This window comes from Triturus cristatus, chromosome 5_1, assembly GCF_964204655.1.
Source record: "Triturus cristatus chromosome 5_1, aTriCri1.1, whole genome shotgun sequence".
In the NCBI taxonomy this organism is placed as follows: Eukaryota; Metazoa; Chordata; class Amphibia; order Caudata; family Salamandridae; genus Triturus; species Triturus cristatus.
This window is the reverse complement of record NC_140587.1, coordinates 168,670,780-168,693,697: the sequence shown is the minus strand read 5'-3', so window position 1 is coordinate 168,693,697 and position 22,918 is coordinate 168,670,780. Positions and strand designations below refer to the sequence as shown.

Here is a 22,918-nt window from a genome sequence, read left to right as displayed (position 1 = left end):
ATGTCAATCAGGCACAACGAGACGCTTCTGATCTTGCCGGACTTTCTCACATAAAAGTGCAGCCAAATAAGGCACCAAGCAACTCAAGCTAGCGATCTGTCACCTGATGTCTTAAATTCAGCTATTTAAACCTCCCACAGGAGTATATGATCATCTTTTGTGAGGGGCGTAGGCCCACTACATGTGCATATTATGCAACCAAGTAGTAAAAATGTGTCAACTCCTGTATCTCCAAGCAATTAGACCCCTTCATGGTCAAAGTTCAAGATATAATTTTCTACCTTTTTCTCCTTCAGAAGGCAGGTCTAGCATAGATGTCTGTAATTCTCCTTTTAGGCACGGGAGCCGTATGCATCCAGGAGAGGGAACTGGCATGCCTCTTTAGGATTCCCGTGGTCACAGCATTCGTAAAGGGATTCAAAAGACTGATACCTCCTAAAAACACTACGGGGCACCGGTTTGGAACCTTAATGTGGTTCTCACAAGGCTAATGAGGCTGCCTTCTGAACCCTTCTTTTCCTATACCTTCACTTAGGTGCATCTGTAAGTTACAAGTTCTTACTATTCAAGACCCTTTCATCCAGGTACACAAGGACAGGTACTCCTTAGAACCAATCTGAAGGTCTTACCTAAGGTAGTCTGTCACTTTCTCATTAACCAGATTTTTTAGCTGTCCCTATTCTTTCCACCACCTAATTCTGTAGCCCAAAGAGCAGTACACACCTCAGATGCTAAACATGCACTCATGTAATATATTGACAGGACTAAGGGCCTGATTTAGATGTCTGCGGATGGCTACTCCATCAGAATGGTGACTGATATCCCATCCGCCGAAATATAAATCCAATTATATCCTATGGGATTTATATTTCAGCGGACAGGATATCCGTCACCATTATGACTGAGTAACCCGTCTGCCGAGATCTAAATCGGGCCATAGGTCTTTCAGCTAGACTAATCAAATGTTTGTTGATTTTCCCAAACCCTACAAGGGACACCCTATTTCTAAGAAAGGCTTCAGAAGATGGGTTGTAAAATGCATAAAACATGCTAAGCCAAAGCGAATACTTCCTGCACCCACTCTACAGTAAAAAGAGAGCCATTATGGCTTTCTAAAGTAACATCCCATTAGCTGACACCTGCAAAGCAGCTGCCTGGTCAACACCACACACTTTAGCAAAGCTTTAATATATGGATATACTAGTTCATCAATAAGCTATGGTTGGCCAGGCTGTGTTAATGACCTTGTTTCAAATATCTGCATCATCTGCCCGCTAGCCATCGCTGGGAGGAAGCTTTTTTGCAAATGATGCAAAGAGTGTGTGTCTACAGGCATACATGCAAGGAACAGAAAATGTTACTTAGCCTGTAAGCATTTGTTCTTAGCTTATATTGCTGTCGATTCACATGCACCCACCATCCTCCCCAAAGCCAGCAGCAAAAGCACGTTTTTTTAAATTACACATTATTTACTGACTTTCATTGCACAGGGCACATCATCTTACTCTACTCTCCACTTCCACTTTCAACCACTGACAAAAAGCAATCTAAGGGGAAGTCTATGCCAGTGCACATTGTGGACTAAGTGAGGAGTCATACAACATTAAAGCTTTGTGGAAATGTGGATTTTCCTGATCAGTTATGTCCCCTATCTTGGACCCCAACGGTTTTATATGCATGTTACAAGTACATGTATGTTCCCTCTAGTTCCAGTTTCTAAGACGCAAACATATGTGTGTCTACCGTCGACATGTTCTCTGTCAGATCCGCCATCGATGGGCTGGATATTCGATTCCTAAGTATGAAAGGCCACCGACTTTATATGGCTAAGTTACTCCATTTTTACAGTTCAGGCAAGTAGGCCCGATTCTGTCCTCAAAGCCTTTCCCTGCTCTCTGTCTTTGACAGCTTCAGCTTGAGCTCGCATCTGTATCCATGAACTTTGCCCTACTCCCTGTGCAGCTAACGGTGCCTGCCTCGGCCAGTTTTCGCCTGCCTGCCAAGAAGCTGTATTTCACCTTCGAATTATCTATTTTGCTCTTCAGCCGATGCATTCCTGTCTAGTGATTTAGGTAAACATTTCCTTTAGCTCACAAGCAAAGGACTCAGCCTTTCCGTCCTCCTGCAAGTGATTCATAGCCCTGCTGCCATGGAAAGTTTTCTGCCCCTCGCATCTCATATAGACACTTAGGCGTTTGTGCACGCACACAGTCAGTATAGACTAGATTCTGTCCGAGAGTCCTTCCTTGTGGATAACATAGTTCTTTAAACATAGGATGTTAGATATGATTTGGGATTAGGTTGACTTGACCCCCCAGACTTCTCGTCTCCACATGTAGAGCTAAAATGTCAAGTCCCCTTCACCCCCTAGTTGCACGTCAATCACACGTCATGCTGCTGCGCGCGCATCTATGCCAAGTATTATCTTATAGATCCACCTATGTCTGATAATCCTAACCAATCATGTTTCTTTTATTCCTTATTACGCCTAGTTTCGATTACGTACCTGTTTTGTCACTTTTCTTATCAAATGTTACGCCTTCTACATTCGTTTCATTGTAATGTACTTATTATAAAAATGCATGTCTGTCAATAAAGTATTGTACTTCACTTCCTGAACCCTCGTGGTGACGGAACCTGAAGGCCGCGACTCGAGTCGGCCATTTTTGATGGAATAAAGCCCATTTAGAAACTCTTATACCACGGATTCTGCCTCTTGTTATTCTGAGCTATTTTATTTTATTTCAAGATCCCGTATGAAATTCAGTCCGGTAAAGAAGATTTTTGTTTACCACATAATGGCGCCCGAACAGGGACACTTTCTCATCTCACGCGCCGGCGGTGCGTTGCAGACCCGGTCTCCTGCCACAGCTGGACGGACCATAAACGCGTACCAGCAGGATTTCCTGTAAGCTCCCTCCGGTCAAGCGGGGGCGACTGAGGCTGCGATCAACCCAGACGAGGCGGTGAGAAGTGCGAAGTATCCCGACCAGAGCCTAGCTGAGAGAGCAAGATCCGAGGTATACAGAGGCCCACCAGTTATTTCGAAATCCCGATGTCCAGAGGGTCCGCTGTCCGCAGTCATCGAGTCCTGTCCATTCTCTGAGGCCTTCCGTTTCAAGGAGCTACTCGGTGAGTACCATCGCCGGGGAGGCGTGTTGACGCGCACATAGGTTGTGCCGGTCAAGACGGATTTGGGTACACAAATCCGGTCTGCACTGTTTAGCAGTGTATATGTACTGTTTAGCAGTATATCAAGTATTCCGAAGTATGCAGTTATTGTCAAGAATTCAGCGTGGTGATTAGTTAGGCAGACTGTCATCATTGTCGGTCGTTGTTAAAATGTTTAATGTTTAATGTTTAAAGTGTTCAAATATTGTGGTATGAATGAGTGTTCATTGTTCACTGTTCATTATTGTGTTTTTCGTATTAAGTGAGTTCAAGAGTAAGTATCAGATCAGTTGTCAATATGCCGCTCTTCTCGAAGTTAAGACAGATTACTACCAGAAAAGGGGTGCTTGAAGAAGCAGTTCCTATTCCTCCTAGGGACACTCCAGGGCATTTTATGTACCATAAGCATGGCTTAGATGCCATATTGTTTCTTGATTTATGGGTAGACTATACCAAGGGATTGCCGGAAAGTCAAAGGTGGCCCGTAGCGGGAACCTGGGATGCAGAGTGCATCATGAAAGTGGAGGAAGAGTTATGGAAAAGAAAGGTCAGACAGTCACAGAAAGACGCTGTTGAGTTATGGCGTAAAGAATCTCATAGACGAACAGAAAAAGCACGTAGACAAGAAGAGAGGAGTAAAGAAAGTTCAAATAAAGCTCAAGAAAGTCTATTAATTGAGGAAGGTATCCGAGTGAAATCAGAACAAGTAAATAGGCAAAGAAATGCTCTTATGAATGGTATGTATCCCCTTCTAGCCGAAGGACTACCTAAGGCTGCTCCAGAAATGCCAAAAGACTTGCCACCCCCATTATTTCCGATTAAGGTACATCCAAAAGGGCATCCCAGAACCGCAGAAGATGTTTTTCTTTCCTCATATCTAGACGACGCAGCTCCCGAATATGCTAACGCCGCACCACATAGACCGTCTGGTGTAGGGGTTCAACGTCAGGATCAGGTATCTGTCCCCGTGCAACAGCAAGTCCCGACGCAAGCGTCAGCAAGCACATCTGTTTCCGCATCTGTCTCCGCAGTCGATTCTACAGGGGTATCGACACCCATAGTTGCTGTGTCACGTTCAACGAACCCATTCACACCCGACGCCCCAGATGGGGCCACGGGAGGTGCTAGCATTACCTTTACACCACCCAGAATAAATAAACTTGTTTTTCAAGAGTCAGCACATTCACGTACACCTAAATTCGTAAGTGAACGTACGCTTAAGGAACTCCTTGTAAACTGTAGATATGACCCAGTGGTTGGTAAAGAGGACGAAATGGTCCTGGCATCATTACGTATCAGGCGAGCCGCAGAGTATTTAGCAAGGTTACCAGGAATGACTACGCATCTAGATAACATATATCATTTTGTTCAAACAGGACGAGATCCAGGATGTATTAACAGAGCTATGGAATTCCAGAAAGTAGAAATACAGGGGGAACTGTTACGTTTCCTCATAAACTGTGTGATCAGAAATCAAGACCGCCCGGGGGTAGACCCGAATGCAATGCTTATTCTTACAAAATGGAGTCAGAATATATCAGAAGGGAGACACGATAAGCAAAATTGTATAATAGCCATGTGCCGAAAAATCCGTAAAGAAATAGAGCGTATTCATGAAGAGAGATTGGGAACAGACGAGTTTGAGCAAGATGAAATGTCCGAATTAGGGAATTCCGCAAGACAGTCAGAGACCATAGCTTATGTAGGCAGAGGAAGATCCTGTGAAAATACTAGATGTTTTTCTGATCCCATACACTCAGTATGCCCAAATAATAGCAGAACGTATCCGACGCCTATAATAAATCTGAAGTCTCCTGAACATTCGTTTCAAGCCGCAGATAAAATATTACGAGAACGAAGGGGTTACCACTTCCTCGATTCCATGGATGAGCAAGAGTTAGCCAGATCAGCCGTTCACTGGATTGACAGTCCTGAAAAATACGGTGATGAGACCGTAGCACACACGTTTTTTAATCTCAGTACAGATGAACAACGTTTAGCTGGAATCTATATGATTCAGCAACTCCTCATATTATATAAGAGCCAACATGCTGACCCTGGTCCTTTACCTGATATATTAACGGAACTACTCACAAACAGATGGAGAGGTTCTAGTAACAAGCTAATTAAAGAGATATTAGTGTCACGTAAGCAGTATGTCCTTTTTGTAAGTCCGGATTCTCTCTCGCTGCCCCGCAGAGAAAGAGCGCCGTACTATATGGATAGACAAAATCCCCTACGAGAAGTGCACCCAATAAAAGGCGAAGACAATGAGTTTCACCGTGTATTTGTTTACACACCCATATCAAAAATGGAATTATTGGAAATGAAGAAAGTAGTACCTAGTCATGACAAAGACCCAGCGGGTTTCCACCGAGAAATTAAAGACATGTTACTGATGGGAGAGTACACCTTTCCTGATATTATGACGATATTAAAGGTGCTTTTGCCTGCTGGCATTTATGAAAAACTGAAAGAAAAAGAGTGGGAAGTGGGTGACCAAAAGATAGACTGGACAGCATTAGCAGAGGAAGAAAGGGGCCGAACTGCAGGTTCAGGGCTCGGGGATAAAGTTAAACTGTTACCAGGTTTACTAGTACAGGTACTGCCACGTTTATTAACTACAAAAAAGGAAGATTGGGGTGCAATCACAGCCTGCAAACAAAAGCAAGATGAAGACACAAGCGATTATTATGCTCGATTTGAAAAATGTTTTGGTATAAATAGTGGTATAAAAGCAAGTAGTGACTCATATCCACATTTATTTGTGACAAAATTAGTGGAAAATGCATTGCCTCCAGTAAAGAATAGAATATTGAAATTCGAGAGTACCTGGCAAAGTAACACTCCGTCACAAATGCTACAAATGTTACAGTATCATCACAATAGAATTAGGGATGAACAAGAACACGAGCATAGACGCATGAAGGATACAAAAATGAAAATGCTAGTTTCTCAGACAGTACCAGCAGATGGTCACAAAAAGGGTGTGACACATTCTGGTGATTCTGCAGTTCCTGTAAAAGGAAGCTGCAATTACTGTAAACAACTGGGCCATTATGTACACGATTGTCCAGTTCTGAAACGTAATATAGCTACAGGTATTGCAAAGGAGAGACCACGATTAGTTAGACAAGATCAGAATGAACAAGGAGCTATGCAGCATGGACAGTCCATGCCAGTTCAACAACAGTCCATGCCAGCCTCACAGCAACCCATACAGTTTGTGCCAGCTGCACCGCCGTTGCCTGCTACTGCCACACAAACCACAACACGACAAATGTATCAGACTGCACAGTATGAATACCCTGAGTATCAGCGTTACGCATGAACAAGCCTAGAGAGGGAAGTTGACTTACCGCTTATCGAGATTCCTGTAGATCAAGAAGGACCTTATGTACATAGTGAATTATTAGGTCAAGATAGAAAATTCTTACTCGATACAGGGGCAAGTCGAACAACCATAAAACGTAGTGAAGTTCCAGGGGCACCCCTCTCAGGCTCTCAAAATATTTCCCTTGGTTTTTCAGGAAAACCTATTGTTAATGAAGTATCACAGCCTCTACCACTTACGATAGGACCTTTGACACGAACTACAGATTTATTGCTTACTAAATCATGCCCAGAAAATCTGTTAGGAATTAAAACTCTGAAAGCACTAGGAGCCATAATATGTTGTTCTCCGGAAGGAGTAAGGTTGTTTTTACGTGATTTTAAAGGTCACTATGTGTCTAGAGACATGGATCCCCGACTACAGACTTTACCAGTACATCTATGGGCACAAGGCCCTACGGATGTTGGCTGCATGAACATTACACCCTATCGAGTCACCCTGAAAGCAGGAGTGGTACTACCACGAATGCGACAATACAAGTTACCGCATGATGCTGTAGTGGCTTTGCTGAAAATCATTGATGAGCTGATTGTCCAGGGAGTAGTTGTAGAAACAGACTCCAATGTATGTAATTCACCGATAATTCCGATTCTTAAACGAACTGATCCTACTGCCCCACCAGTGTACCGATTGGTTATTGATTTGCGTGAACTAAACAAGTGCATTGTACCACAATTCCCTGTGGTCCCTGATATATCATCATTGTTGACAGCAATTGATTCCGAAGCAACATTCTTTACTGTAATCGATCTCAAGAATGCCTTTTTCAGCGTCCCAATAGATCCGGAAAGCCAATATTTGTTCGGATTCAGTTTAAATGGGCGCAGCTTTAAATTCTCACGCGCTCCCCAAGGATTCACAGAAAGCCCCAGCATCTACAGCCAAGCACTGAAGAGAGAACTTGACAGTATCCACATGCCAGTCAATACTGCACTGCTTCAATATGTCGATGATCTGCTGATCACAGCGAGAAGCGAGCCAGAATGTGAAAAAGCTTCTCTGACAGTTTTACATTTCCTAGCCGACAAGGGGCACAAGGTGTCTCCTTCTAAGCTGCAATTCTGTGTCCAGCGAGTTATTTATCTTGGTCACTCGCTGTCCAAGGAGGGAAGGCAGCTTACACCAGATCGCATCCAGTTAATTGCTAACATGTCAATACCCCAGACACAAAAGGAGGTGCGAGCTTTCATAGGCCTCACTTCATATTGTAGGCAGTGGATCCCTCAGTACGCTTTTCTAGCAAAACCACTCATTCAGTTAACCACACAGGAGGCAGCCACATCGACTGTTCTCCCTTGGACTCAGGAACATACACAAGCTTTTGAAAGCTTAAAGAAAGCTTTATGTCAAGCACCTGTTTTAGCAACACCATGTTATAGCAAACATTTTACACTCTTTGTTACAGAACGCGAAGGTACTGCCTTGTCAGTACTCACTCAGGATCAAGCAGGATCACGCAAGCCATGTGCTTATTTTTCCAGTACATTAGATCCCGTAGCTCAGGCTTTGCCTGCATGTCTGAAATCAGTGGCAGCGACAGCTTTAGCAATCAGACAAAGCGATGCCATAGTATTAGGACATCCATTGACAGTACAAGTACCACATGCAGTAGAGGTTCTTGTGAACCGAACACAAACACAACACTTGACCATAGCAAGACTTACCGGTTATGAATTGACATTGTTTCAACCACACATAGAGATCCGACGGTGTAATACATTGAATCCTGCTACACTATTACCTGTAATTGGAACAGACCCACTAGCTCATGATTGTGTTGAAATCATTGAAATAAAGACGAAACCTAGACAAGACTTGACAGACGTTCCGTTGTTAGATCCAGACCTGACGTTGTATGTAGACGGATCGTGCATGAGAACAAGTACAGGAGATTTAGTGGCCGCGTATGCAGTCACAACAGACACTGAAGTTATTGAGACAAATTGTATAGATACTTTGTCCGCCCAAGCAGCAGAACTTATTGCTCTAACACAAGCCTGTATTCAAGCCACAAATAAGAAAGTTAATGTATACACTGACTCACGTTATGCATTCGGAGTTGTACACGACTTCGGCGTGTTGTGGCGAGAGAGAGGTTATTTAACTTCCCATGGTGCCCACATTCAGCACGGACCCCTCATTCATGCTTTGTTAAACGCAATACATCTACCTACTGCTATATCGATTATGAAATGTAAAGCACACACGAAGGTTACTGATATCATTTCTCAAGGCAATGATTTAGCTGACAGAACAGCTAAACAGACTGCTCAGAATCGCACATTAGACATGACAAAGCCAATAGTTCAGACACCAACACAGTGTATGACAATTAAGGATCCCGCACTTGACGTAATTGATATACAGACACATGCCACAGCAGAAGAAATAAAGAAGTGGACTGAACTAGGAGGGATCCAGACAGATCAAGGATGGATGACGAAGGAGAAATCTGTATGGTTTCTCCCTGATTCCATGGTTCAAGCCATTATAGCTACAGTTCACAGTCCAGCACATTTAGGAGAGAAGGCTATGCTAGACAGCATTCAGCACATTTGGTTCAACAAACATTTACGAGCAGCAGCTAAACAAAAGGTTCGTACCTGTATGATATGTTGTCAGTTTAATCCAGGAAAGAGTGTTCCCGTAGAGCAGGGTGGATTTCAGCCTCCTGACCATCCTTTTGAAGTCCTCCAGATGGATTATATTCAGATGGAACGTTGTCGAGGATTCAAATATGTTCTCGTAGTTGTCTGCGCTCTCTCCCGTTGGACAGAGGCGTATCCCGTATCAGATTACACTGCCCCGACTACTGCCAAGCAGCTAGTTCGAGAATTCTTCCCACGGTACGGTTTACCACGTGTTGTATATTCAGATAACGGCCAGCCTTTCTCATCCGAATTAATGAAACATGTCTCACTTTTGTTGGGATATCAGTGGAAATTCCACTGTGTCCGACACCCCGAGGCAGCAGGTCTCGTGGAACGACATAATCAACTTTTAAAAATCAGACTGTCTAAAATATGTCAGGAGAAAGGTGTGGACTGGATAGTAGCTTTACCAGTTGCGCTATTTTACATGAGGATGGTAGCACACTCTCGAACAGGGCTATCCCCTTATGAGGTGATCTTTGGTAGACCACCGAATATGTGGGGGACGCCTATACCCCGTAAAATAACTGATGTTGATTGTAATATGCTGACAGATTACCTGGCTTCCTTGATGTCTGCACTACAATCTTGTCGTTCACAGGTAGTCGCAGCTTTTCCCGACAACACCGAGGTGAAACCTCATGATGTAATTCCCGGCGATTATGTTCTCGTCAGGAATTTTGATCGGAAAACCCAACTGGAGCCAAGGTGGAGGCGTCCTAAGTTGGTCCTGCTGACGACCAGAACAGCTGTGAAGATCGAAGGGAGAAAAGGCTGGGTGCATTCCAGCCATATAAAGAAATTTCATGGACTTCCTCCTGACACAAACAGTACTCCCCGTGTGTCTTCCCCCATTGACTCAAAGCTACCTTTGGCTGAGGCCAGTAGCACCGAACTTTACAAGCAGAAACTCAGGTCCAGATCTAAACTGTCGGACGATTTGATTGTTTAAGTCCTCTCCAAGGTGAAGCGGTTGAATCTGTCCCGACATGTATCCCTTAGGTCTGAATCATGTAGAGTCCAGAATCATAATGAAACGACATGCTTATTGTAAATTACTGCGTAACCACTGTATTGTGACTTTATTAATTTTGTTTTTCTTGAGTTTTTTAGTTACTGCAAGTATATTGTTGCATATGTATTATCCTGTTTCTAAACGTGCTTTCAATATAACTGATGAACATTCTTTTAGTGAATTCCCCCCACATGAGTTGTCCTATAGACTTGCGCTGCGCAATAACACATTCATTAGTATGTTACATCATTCCCATCAGACTAGTAATGCCACCAATTGTTGGGTGTGTGGCCGACTCCCTCCCTATCAGAATAACAAAGGAGTTCTGCCTTTCTTTCCACATTCGTTCACACACAATGGCTCCTGTGGAGCATGGTTTAGTTTATTAAATTCCATAGACCCAGACACAGCAGTTTATCAACAACATTGGATATGGGGAAATCTGAATCTAGTTTTATTCAAAGTCTGTCACCCTAATAAGGAGGGTCACCCCAGTAGAACAGGAACTGATTTAGAAAATGAAGTGTATAAATTAGGTAATTTTACGCCTAATCTTATGATTTTGAATGTCAAATCCGAAGTTGAACTAATTCTGCCCACTATGTCAGTATTTCCAGTTAAGGGTGAATTATGTGTGAGAAAAGTTGGTTCCATACACATGGGCCATAGCCAATGCGTTACTACAGTAGAATATAGTGATCAAGGTAAATCTTCATTTAGAGCTTCTCGCCATTCTTACTTTATATGTGGTCAGACTGCATATATGCGTTTGCCTCTAGATTGGGATGGTACCTGTTACATAGCATTCCTTCTGCCACCTGTTTTTCTAGCTCCCCCTGATTATTATCGAAATGTTCATTTAGTACACAATAGAGAGCGAAGAGATCTCCCAGTTGTCGATTATACTGAGACGGCATGGGACAAGTATGCAGATTTCAATAAAGGTATCTTTCCCTATATAGGTACAATATCAAATAGTAAGCTGATACGTAGACTCACCAAGACTCTTGAAGCTGTAGTAAATGAGACTATAGCCGCCCTAGGCAATCTGACAGAGGAACAATCAGTGATGAGAATTGTTGTTCTCCAGAATCGTCTTGTCCTTGACGTCATCCTGGCCGATAGGGGCGGAGCTTGCAGGGTCATCGGATCCAGCTGCTGCATATTCATACCAGAAAATTCGCCATCTGTATATAAAGCTATAACACGCCTTCATAAGATTGTAAGCCAGATACACGAAAATCCAGGCACTTGGACGTGGTCCGGGTGGTTTTGGAGTGTGATATCAGCCTGGGGATGGAGAGTTCTATCCTTCCTAGGTATTGGCCTTCTTATGCTCTTCAGTTGTTGTTTATGCCTGCAATGTGGACCAGCGATTTGTGGTCTGTGTGCCACATCATGCATTCCATATCACAGTTCTCGTTCAAAATGCCGGAAGAAGAAGGAAGAAGAAATGATGCTCCATGAGCAAATCGATGGAATGATGAAGATTGATATCTCTTGAAGGGCAAGTAGGGGACAAGGAGGGAATGTGGAAATGTGGATTTTCCTGATCAGTTATGTCCCCTATCTTGGACCCCAACGGTTTTATATGCATGTTACAAGTACATGTATGTTCCCTCTAGTTCCAGTTTCTAAGACGCAAACATATGTGTGTCTACCGTCGACATGTTCTCTGTCAGATCCGCCATCGATGGGCTGGATTTTCGATTCCTAAGTATGAAAGGCCACCGACTTTATATGGCTAAGTTACTCCATTTTTACAGTTCAGGCAAGTAGGCCCGATTCTGTCCTCAAAGCCTTTCCCTGCTCTCTGTCTTTGACAGCTTCAGCTTGAGCTCGCATCTGTATCCATGAACTTTGCCCTACTCCCTGTGCAGCTAACGGTGCCTGCCTCGGCCAGTTTTCGCCTGCCTGCCAAGAAGCTGTATTTCACCTTCGAATTATCTATTTTGCTCTTCAGCCGATGCATTCCTGTCTAGTGATTTAGGTAAACATTTCCTTTAGCTCACAAGCAAAGGACTCAGCCTTTCCGTCCTCCTGCAAGTGATTCATAGCCCTGCTGCCATGGAAAGTTTTCTGCCCCTCGCATCTCATATAGACACTTAGGCGTTTGTGCACGCACACAGTCAGTATAGACTAGATTCTGTCCGAGAGTCCTTCCTTGTGGATAACATAGTTCTTTAAACATAGGATGTTAGATATGATTTGGGATTAGGTTGACTTGACCCCCCAGACTTCTCGTCTCCACATGTAGAGCTAAAATGTCAAGTCCCCTTCACCCCCTAGTTGCACGTCAATCACACGTCATGCTGCTGCGCGCGCATCTATGCCAAGTATTATCTTATAGATCCACCTATGTCTGATAATCCTAACCAATCATGTTTCTTTTATTCCTTATTACGCCTAGTTTCGATTACGTACCTGTTTTGTCACTTTTCTTATCAAATGTTACGCCTTCTACATTCGTTTCATTGTAATGTACTTATTATAAAAATGCATGTCTGTCAATAAAGTATTGTACTTCACTTCCTGAACCCTCGTGGTGACGGAACCTGAAGGCCGCGACTCGAGTCGGCCATTTTTGATGGAATAAAGCCCATTTAGAAACTCTTATACCACGGATTCTGCCTCTTGTTATTCTGAGCTATTTTATTTTATTTCAAGATCCCGTATGAAATTCAGTCCGGTAAAGAAGATTTTTGTTTACCACAGCTTCTCCGAAGAAACTCAAGTTGTAATGTCAGAGACCAGCACTAGATGGCAGGAGGATGCAAAGCATCTGAATCTACAGCACTACACGCTCCAAAGAGATGCTTGCAGGGTAACATTTTTCTTTTGTAGGCAGATTAGTTGCTGCCTGTAGTGATGTGTTATGTCCGGCTTGGTCTTGAAAATGTCTGTACACAGGGAAGGCAAGAGTGCCATATCCAGCTCATTTTACCAGTCTAACTTGCATTTCACAAATAGAATAATAGTTTCCTGTTAATCCTGTAAATCTTTGACATGGATATTGAAAATGTTTCTAATGCAAGAGTTTGATCCACAAGCCCTATCTGGTTTTACTAGAATACAATTATTAATTACTTTTGTGAACTTGAAGTAGTTCCAAATTACTGTTGTGAAATCAAACTGCCTAATAAGAATTCTAAATGTGACATCTTCGTCTTTTAGAACAGCATAATGTCATGGGGTCCGTTTACATCATATCTCAAGGAATAAGTCGATACTTAATATTGAATATATGCTTTTTTTAACTGAACAAGTATGTTGGCTTCAGCAATAGCCTGTTATTTTGGCACTTATTGCTGGTTTGATGTCATTTTTCTACTAATATTGTACAAGGATACAATAGTAATATAAGTGATCTCCCCTTGTAAGTAGGTTTTTAGTCTGTGATTTTAAGCAGGTTGAGCCCTTGTAATAAAAAAACAGCCTATAAAATAAGAATTATGTTATATTGATTGTTATTAAGGTGCCCTCTGAGTTCTAGGCCTCTATCCCCACAAGATCTTTGATTTTCCTTTTGTATTGTGGTTAAACAATCATAGATATGGAAATACGCTCCTCTTCTTGGTTTTTTGTTTTCAGGGGCCTTTATCAGTGTTTTCTGCCAAAAACAAATGGAAGCCAGCCCGAAGAGCCCAGCTTGTGCGTGGAGAGAATGGTTTTGGCTTTACACTACGAGGGGATTCTCCAGTTCTCATAGCTGGAGTCGTGCCTGGTGGCTGTGCGGATGTGAGTCAAAACTTCAGTCTATTTTAATTTTCACTGTCAAGTGACTGGGGAGGGGGGGGAGGGGGAAGAGCCTTGATGTTACCTTCATCCAGTTCGGAAATCCAAATATCTTAGATAACGTTTATAAGACGGGCATATCCAAAGATATTTTTTTCCGTTTCTTATTCATGTCCAGAAAAAGAATAAGAACTGTACAGAAAATAAAATTTGAGACACAGGTAGAGGCACCCCAGCAGGAAAATTCAGTGTGCTAATCATCATCTTATAATTCCGGAGATTAATCTTAAAGATAGTTCTTTACACCCCCATCTTGTCTCCAATCTGCTACTTCAAGAACTGCAGACCCCTGAGCCCGGGAAGCAAAGAGGCACTCATTTTCCTGGTTTGAAAAGTAGGTTATAGGGGGGTGGGTCACTAGCTTAGGTGTGTAGGAAGCTGGCTCTATACAGTGCACTAAAAGGAAGCACACTGTGTAGAGAGTCCAGTGGGTCCCCCAATTGGTTTACAGAGTCTAGTTTCTTACAAGGTGTAATTTTCTCTGTTGCCAGCATGTTTATGGAACCGGTGTATGATCCTAGAAGGTTCCCGTTTTTCTAATACTATACAGTGAACACCTAACATCTGAGGTAGTAAGGACCATTCCAATTTGCCAGTACCTTCTAGCTGTGGATCTTGAAGTTCTGATACTAGTATAACTGAATCTGCTGGAAATGGAAAACCTAGAACATTTGTAACATGACCCACAACATCTTTCCAGGAAGTCTAGATAATGGAGCACTGCCACCATATATGTGAGCCATAGAACCCTCCTCCCTCTGGCATGTCAGAAAAAATAGGAGATCTTTGTTGTGGGCACCTGGGCAACATATAAAACTAAAACATTACGTTATATGTTAATTCTCGACTCGGTATACAATAGATATCATGGGGATATCACTCCACAGCTTCAACCACTCTTCTAAAGAAGGCCTATTCATTGTTCCACCTCCTCAGATAGCCACATGTGGGTGTATTGGGACTTTCATGTAACATCTAATAAATAGGCCAGATTAAACCCCTTGAGCCAGTGTAGGCCCTAATACATTTTTCAAATGAATTTGATATCCTGTTCGGCTCTTCTGAGTTGGGTGGCAAAAATGGGTTTAATGCCTAAGCCGGCAATGGGTTCATCAATCCATCTCGTTAATCTCAAACTCTGCCTTGCACTCCTCAAAGGACTTTATATATCCCTGATGGAAAAGTTCCACAAAGAGTGTACTCGCCCTGCCTCCATACAGAAGGAAATGCAGAGTTGAAAGTTAGGATTATTAGGAAATGGGAGCAAAGTTAGCAAGCTCCTTCTCAGCAACCTGGTCTCTCATGTCCCATACAGTCCTGTCGCTTACTAATCATTTTGGGGCATCGAAGATTTCTTGAGCCAGATCAAGTCCGAAAGACTACTTGGGCCACGAACACCTATCTTTTCTCAGATTCCATCACCACTCATTTGGAGGTAAAAGAAAGGTGAGCTGCTTGGTAATATTTTAGGAGATCCGGACTCCTGATATTTTGGGGCCATCAGGAATTCCTTAGAAATTCCAGGTCAATTTCAATCATTTTGATTTCATACCTCCTGCTTCTACCAGTGGTTTAGAAACTTTGAGTGATTGTAAGGTGAATTCCGTGCAGTAAATTAACTATATTTATATGTTAATTTCCCTTAGCCGTGGAACATGGAAAGATTTCCATGTTCTTATGCCTTCATATATTTGTTTGCTAAGCCCTGGCCAGTTGGGCCAGCCTTCAAAGTTACCAGTGAGATTTAGGCCCCAATAATTGATTTAATTAGTATTCATTTTAAATAGTGCTTCAGATTGGAGATGCACTGTTACTTTGACGTGAGGGAAACGTGGTGATATTCCGGATCTCAAATTTATGTTTATTTTAAATTCAATTAAATAGTTTCTTTATTTCGGCCAATTAGGCCATAAAAGATGCAAATCTACAGTTACAAGATAAAACAAACACTTGTGATTAAAAAAAAAAAAACATTGATAAAATCAGTATACAAAAGATATCAAATTGCAAGGAATAATTTAGAATTCATTACCACAGTAGTCAGACTTTAAGTAATTTGGACCTTATCTGCCACATAGCCGTTAAAAATTTAGCAACTGCAAAGACTATGTGGGGAGCAGTACTTGTTTTCAAAATTCTGAACGAGTACAAATGACTCCTTGTGCCCAGATTTCTACATAGTGGAACCAGCCAGTATTTCCTTGGTCTATTATAGGCTGAGCAAAAAAACAAAATATGAATTTCTTCCTCATCATGGATGCAACAACCTGGGCAGATTTTATCATCCCTTTTTGACCAATTATAGGTAAAGGTTTTAATAGGCAGAGTCCCTAGCCTCCATTGAATGAACAATTTTGTAGCTAAAATAGGGAAAATAATGTCCATAAACCCTTCAAACTGATATGAATCCTTGAATTCCAAAAATCGATCAGTCATAATACCTTTGTTGGGTGCAGAGACCAGGGAAGCAAAACATTTCTCCCTATATATACCCACAAGGCGTTTGCGTGAGACCCTATGGCAGCCTTGTTCAGGGAACTCCCATAGTTCAGGGAGTCCCAGCCGTTAAAGTTCTTTCTTTATGGAGGCCAGCCACGGGATTTTCCCGCAGAGGTTCAAATTCATAACATGAGCGAGCTCTTGCCTATTATGTATAAGCTGGGCGGTAGACCAAAGCCTGTGCCAGAATCTTAGTGGCATTAGTTCCAAGTCATCTCTTATGGAGGGTAGGTCCATATCTAATCTTAGGGGGAGAAGGGGTGTGCCACGAGGAAGGGCCAAGAGGCGCCTTAAGAAATTATTTGCTACGTTGACAATTCCTATACCCGCTTTATACCCCCAGAATTCTCCTCCATAAGATGCAGCTGCTTTTGCTTGGGTTTTGTACATCTCAACTGCCGGACTAATAGAGGTATTTGCCGTCTTCAAGATTCCCCCCGACTGTTGAGACAGCTTTAACCGGCTACTTGCAACCTGGGGTTCCCATGATAGGTTCTCATGAAGAGTTACCCCCAAATACTGGAAGGTTTTCACCCTCTCCATTCTTTCTGAACTCAGAGATGGATTAGGTCTGGTTTTAGGTGATGGATTAAATATCATGAACTTGGTCTTCCCTGGGTTTATTTCTAGACCATATTGCCTACAGAAAAGACCAAATCCATCTAGAATCCGTTGGATCCCCATCGGGGATTTGGACAGCAGGAGGGTATCATCCGCAAACATAATAGCGGGTACCCTCCTGCTTGCCAAAGATGGGGCATCATTACCGTTAATAATGTCGAGATGTGCTATGCCTCTATTAACATAGAGGCAAAACAGGGTTGGCGCAAGGACACAACCCTGTCTGACCCCTCTAAGGACCGGGAATTTTGATGTCAGTGCTCCCATCCTCCCATACCTGACCTGTGCAAAATTATTCTCATGGAGCCTAATAATGGCATTTAGTAGATGGATCGGAACGCCCATCTCCTTTAAAGTCTCCCATAATTTCTTCCTGGGAACCAGGTCAAAAGCTGACCTCAGGTCCACGAACACCATGTACAGCCTCCCCCTCTCGATACTCACGGTTTTCCAATAGAGGAGAACGAGACGGAAGATCTGGTCCATGGTGGACGTGTTCTTCCTGAAGCCGGCTTGAAGGGGACTAAGGATTTCATTTTCCTCCATCCACTCAGTGAGGTTGTTCAGGAGGAGGCGAGAATACATTTTTTGGGGGACATCTATGAGACTTATCGGCCTGTAGTTGGCTGGGAGAAGAGGGGAGCCCTTTTTGAAGATAGGCACTATCTCAGCCCCCAGCCAAGTACAGGGAATCGCCATCCCACCCAGAATGGCGTTAAAGAGAATAAGAAAATAAGGGCCCCATATCTCTGGATGGAGACGAAAGAGATTGCCAGGCAACCTGTCGAGACCAGGGGCCTTCCCCCTTGCCAAACCCTCAATTACACTCACCACCTCAACAAGAGTGAATTCCTGTTTGGATACTGGGTTATAGACAACGGTGGAAACCACATCCCCATCATTAGCATATTGAAGTGGTTCTTGGTGGAGTTGGCCATAATGGGCCTCCCATACAGATGCTGCAATGTTTGGCTCCATTGCAGATTTAGGTTCTGCTGAACCGGTGTTTACCAGGGACCAGAATTTTCTCAGGTCCTTCGCTTCAAGTGCTGATGTGAGGTCCTGCCATCTGTTCCAGTCCCATTCTGAACGTGCCAATGCCATGGCTTTCCTGTAATTCCGTCTGAGCTCAACAACTGCCCTTATCTGAACCTGATTTAACAGAGTTTATTAGGTCAGACTTGATCTTTTTGCAGGATGAATTGTACCAGGTTGGGGTTCGAGGTTTTTTTTTCCTCAGGGGTACCACTGGATAAAAAACCTCACCCAAGACAGCCACTAGGTCTTCATGGATTAAGGCTAGCTTCTCATTGAGTTCCAAGTTTCTTGGCTGCATAATTAGTATGTCCAATTCTTTTAGCTTGGAGTGCTAGCTGATACATTTTACTTATAGACTCTTCTGAGCTCGCCAATTTCCCCCATTTAACCCTACGTCTATTAGAGCTGAGAAACAGGTTCCCAGGATCATAACTGGACTCAGCAGAAAGTGGACGAGCAGCACCCATAGGGTGCACCATGACCATTATAAGTTATTTTAAATCCAAATACCCTCTGAATGTGATCACTTCCCACAACCGTTGTTTGTAAGGAGCTATTGGATCGATCATAGAGAGCAAGATGTCATGTGACTAGCCAGATCCTATTGATCTTCCAGTTTTGGATCTCTCATAGATTCACATGCTTGAATCATTCCCCGTCATTGAAGTAGGAGTTCCACTGTACAATAATAAAGCGTATATATAATTATCGTAGGCTATAATGGCAATGAACAATCACTTTAATAGCCGATGCCCTTTTGTGGAAATTTGCCTTTTAATGGGCACACCGGTGCAGGGGTTACCCTTCTCTGTCCATGGATCCGTAGACCAACAAAATAGAGATTGGCACTGAAGCTGGAATTCAAATAACAAGTTTATTAATCACTCATGAGTGGGACTACGTCCAGACAGCACTCAAGTGCTGCCTGAGGTAGTACATTGAATACACAAACCATGGTGCTTATATACAGAGTTTGTTGCAGAGTAAGCATGTAGTTACAAATAGAAGGTGCAAACCTACACAGGAATCGTCACAGCCAGATATGGGCAGATGGGTAATCACTTAGTCAGCAAAGTGGGAGGGAGAACAGAACTGCTTACAACAGCACACATGATTGACAGTTACATCTTTAACCAGGTGCATTTTAGCAGCTACAGGCCTTTTCTCAGCTTAACTAAAGCTCAGAATAGAATAGAAGAGCAAGCAACAGTGATGATGGAAGAAATACATAGCTAACAAAATGGATGCCACAACCAAGATGGCTTCAGCTTATGCTAACGGAAATTATTTCAGATTTCCACAGACAACCCTTTTAGCATATGCTGAAGACATCCTCCTATGCTTTTAAAGGAATACGAAAAATATCATAAACATCAATCTGCATCATTTTAATTAATTTCTTGCTTACTTGCTAGTCAGGCATTTACATTTTTGACATTTTGTTTAGTCGGTTTACAAGAGGTACAAGTAGAAACACAAAGGGAACAAAGCATTGGGCCGCATTGAATACATAGGCAACAAGTAAAAAGAATCGGCAAAATTATACATAGGGCTGATAAAAGTTTCCAGCCCCATACCGAAAACATGTTCCATAGCCATCCAGTCAAAGTCCATGTCCCTGAATCCCGGTGGATTTTAGTGGCTATTTTTTGCATCTTGGAAATTGCATCAAAAACAGAAGGGGAGTGGTCAGGTATGTAAACACAGCAGCTACTTCCGATGATGCGACATGCACCACCACGGTCTGCGAGGATGACATCAAGGACCATCCTATTTTGGAGGGCCACAATTCTCGCAATTTGAAGTTCGTCTGTGATGTTACCAAGTGCCATTGCTGTCTGATTGGTTACAGCCTCTACAACTCGTGTCAAGCGAGTGATCTTTCGACTGTTTAAGGCCGTACCAACAAAGAAGAATAGTCCCAAATTAAAGTCAATTTACTGCTGTAGTGCAGTATAAGTTTGCTCCACCACATCATTATTTATTGTCCTCTTAAATCTATTTTTGGAAATGTCATTAAACAGTTTATAGTCTTTATGATAGGATGCAGGTGCCAAGAACACAGGTGAAAGCAAAAAAGGATACATAGCAACTTCCTGACCACCCAGTAGGTAGATGGTAATAACCTTTACTTCCGCAAATGAAATAGGTGTTGTGTGAGGACAAAAAACTCCTATTGTTCATTGCAGTAATATTTAACACTTTAGTAGTCACTTTTTCCCCCAGGGATATTGCCAATACTGCTCACACAGAGATCCGCTCGAGCTTTAGTAACAGCGATAACAGGAGGTCCATTGTCCTTGATGGTTCAAGTGTTGGGGGAAACCTAGTGTGTGGAGGAATGTCCTCGACGATACTCCTCCATTTCCCATACAGTTCCATTAACTTGTGGATCTCCTTCCTCAGGGTAACAGATTTTATTCAACTGAGCGTTAAGACTTCCTACATCAAAGTTAGTAATATTAGCCATATGAGAAGCCCACAATAGTGAAACCAGGCCCTGCAGGAGCCATTATGTGAAAACAGCAAAGGAATAAAAGGTGTTCCTCCCTTTTTCTGATGCGCTGGCATCATTCCACATACCCAGCAGTTGGTAATGTTCGTAGCATTGTGTGTATGGTGCAACATCTGAATGAAAGTGTTATTGAGGTAGGACATTCTGTGCTTTCGCTCATGATAAGGTAGAGTGAAATAGTGATGTTCAATGGGACAGGAGTAGTAGTAGTCAATAGATTTCAGACAGGAGCTACTACCTCTACAACCCAAGTTATTGTAGCGATGACAACAACAATCAAAGTGAGTCCAGTAGCAATCATAGTTTGTTTATTATAGATTCTCGCAGCAGCTGGTTTCTTCTCCTCAAGCATATTCATTCTGTCGTCAAACAACAAAGCAGATGGTGCCCTAAGGTCCTGGGCAGGCGTTGATTTCTCCACTAACATTGAGACTAGTAGTCATTAATCGACTACCCCCACTTTGAAGTCAGTCTTTAATCACCCAGGACAGTGGCTCAAACAGTCTTTTTCAGCAACGAAGTGTCTTTCTTCCTGGGTCGCAGCTGATATCGGGATGTACTAGGAATTGTGTGGTCTGGGAAGACTTCCTCAGATCCTTCAGGTGACGTGGCTTGTCCTTTTTCGGTGACCAGGATATCACGGTAATCTGCCAACGCACCTAGGCTCACTTGGTCTTGCAACACTTTTCGACAGTGCGTCGCATGGACCCAGTTCTTCCGATTGGTCACTCGAACTACAGTCCTGGTAGCCAGTAGCACCTGCTCAGGGCCTCGCCATCTCGGTGCTAGGGAGCTGGTTCTCTGGAAGGACTTTATTACCACGTAATCCCCAAGGCGCAAGCAATGGCCCTCACCTTGCGACCTGTCTGGAAGAGTCTCCCGAACCTAACACAACAAAAGAAGCTATTACAGCACACCCATACCACCTAAATACATTAAATGTCCAGAAACAATGCTACTCATGAGTTAAGTAGATTCCATAATCAAGTTAGTCTCTACACGGTGAGGACGATGCAAGAGAACCAGTCATGTATGTGATATTCAAAATAATCCAATAAGATCATCAGTAGTAATTCCTTGTCTCCTTTATTGATGTCCAAAGATAAAAATTCCCAGCACACGATTAGCTGACACGTGTTTCGTCTGTACTCAGACTTTTTCAAGGCAAAAAATGGGAATATTGGCAGACTGTAATCAGAGAACGAGTCCGTCTCCGCAGCGCATCTAGTAGTAAATTCCAGAGTCCAAGGAGGATGTCGTAGTATGTATTAGTCAAAACAGAGAAATATGCTATGGTGCGACACCTGACATCCAGCGAAATCACAGGATCCCAAAAACGGAGCTAAGAAAAGGCGTACCGGAGTGAGGTAAGCGGTGTGCAAGTAGTACAATTGGATAAGTCTAAGTTTGGCGGAGGCGGTAATGGTTTTAGGCACCATGAGCGCGTTGCGCCAATCCACCTCGTCCAGTGGCCCCACCCAGCCTACCCATTGTTCTTTCAGTCTGTCCAATGAGGTGGGAGTTTTATTGATTAAAGTACGGTATATCCGGGAGATACCCCAAGTCCCCCAGTAGCGTCTGGGCCTCCGTAGGGCTGTATTCTGGGAGCCGAGTGTTGTCTACGATGTGTACGTGAAGGGCATGTCTTAATTGCAAATACTTATAAAACTGGGAGGGGTGCAGGGAGTAACGATTGCGCATATCTTGGAAGGAAAGCATGTGGCCCCTCACCCATACGTCCCCAAGCTGTGATATGCTTATGAGGTCCCAAGCTTTGAACCCCCGCAGACCACTCGCTTCCCGTAGCCAAGCCCCTTGCATTGGGTCAATTTGCCGGTTCAGCCGGTGTGGCGCAGCGAAGCCAGGTGTCCGAGCGTGTTACCTCAGGCAGCTGAAGCAGCACAGGTCCCCCGTACAACATGGCCTGTACTTTAGAAAACCAAAGTTCGCACAGCTCCAGCCGGTAGGCCGGGTCGGATCATCCCCCGTTGAACCAATTGTGGACCACCAGCAAGCGCGTGGCTAAAAAGTAGAGGTACAGATGCGTCATGTCCATGCCCCCATCAAAGGAAGGGATCTGACATGTGGAGAGAGCCAGGCGCGACCTCCCACCGCCCCATAAAAATTTGGTAACGAGCCCGTCCAACTCCTTAAACCAGGGTCTGGGAAATCAGAATGGGGTGTTCTGGAGGACATAGAGGAACCTGGGGAGAATCAAC

At 43.3% G+C, this 22,918-nt stretch overlaps 1 protein-coding gene across 1 annotated transcript in view; it reads left to right on the top strand.

Annotated features, from left to right (window-relative positions):
* The window catches only part of RHPN1 (rhophilin Rho GTPase binding protein 1), a 444,327-nt gene that overhangs the window by 407,254 nt on the left and 14,155 nt on the right, over positions 1-22,918 (top strand). The window contains exon 13 of the mRNA XM_085604772.1: positions 13,823-13,969. Within this exon, the coding sequence (XP_085460898.1) occupies positions 13,823-13,969 (147 nt within the window). The remainder of the gene's footprint in view (positions 1-13,822; positions 13,970-22,918) is intronic.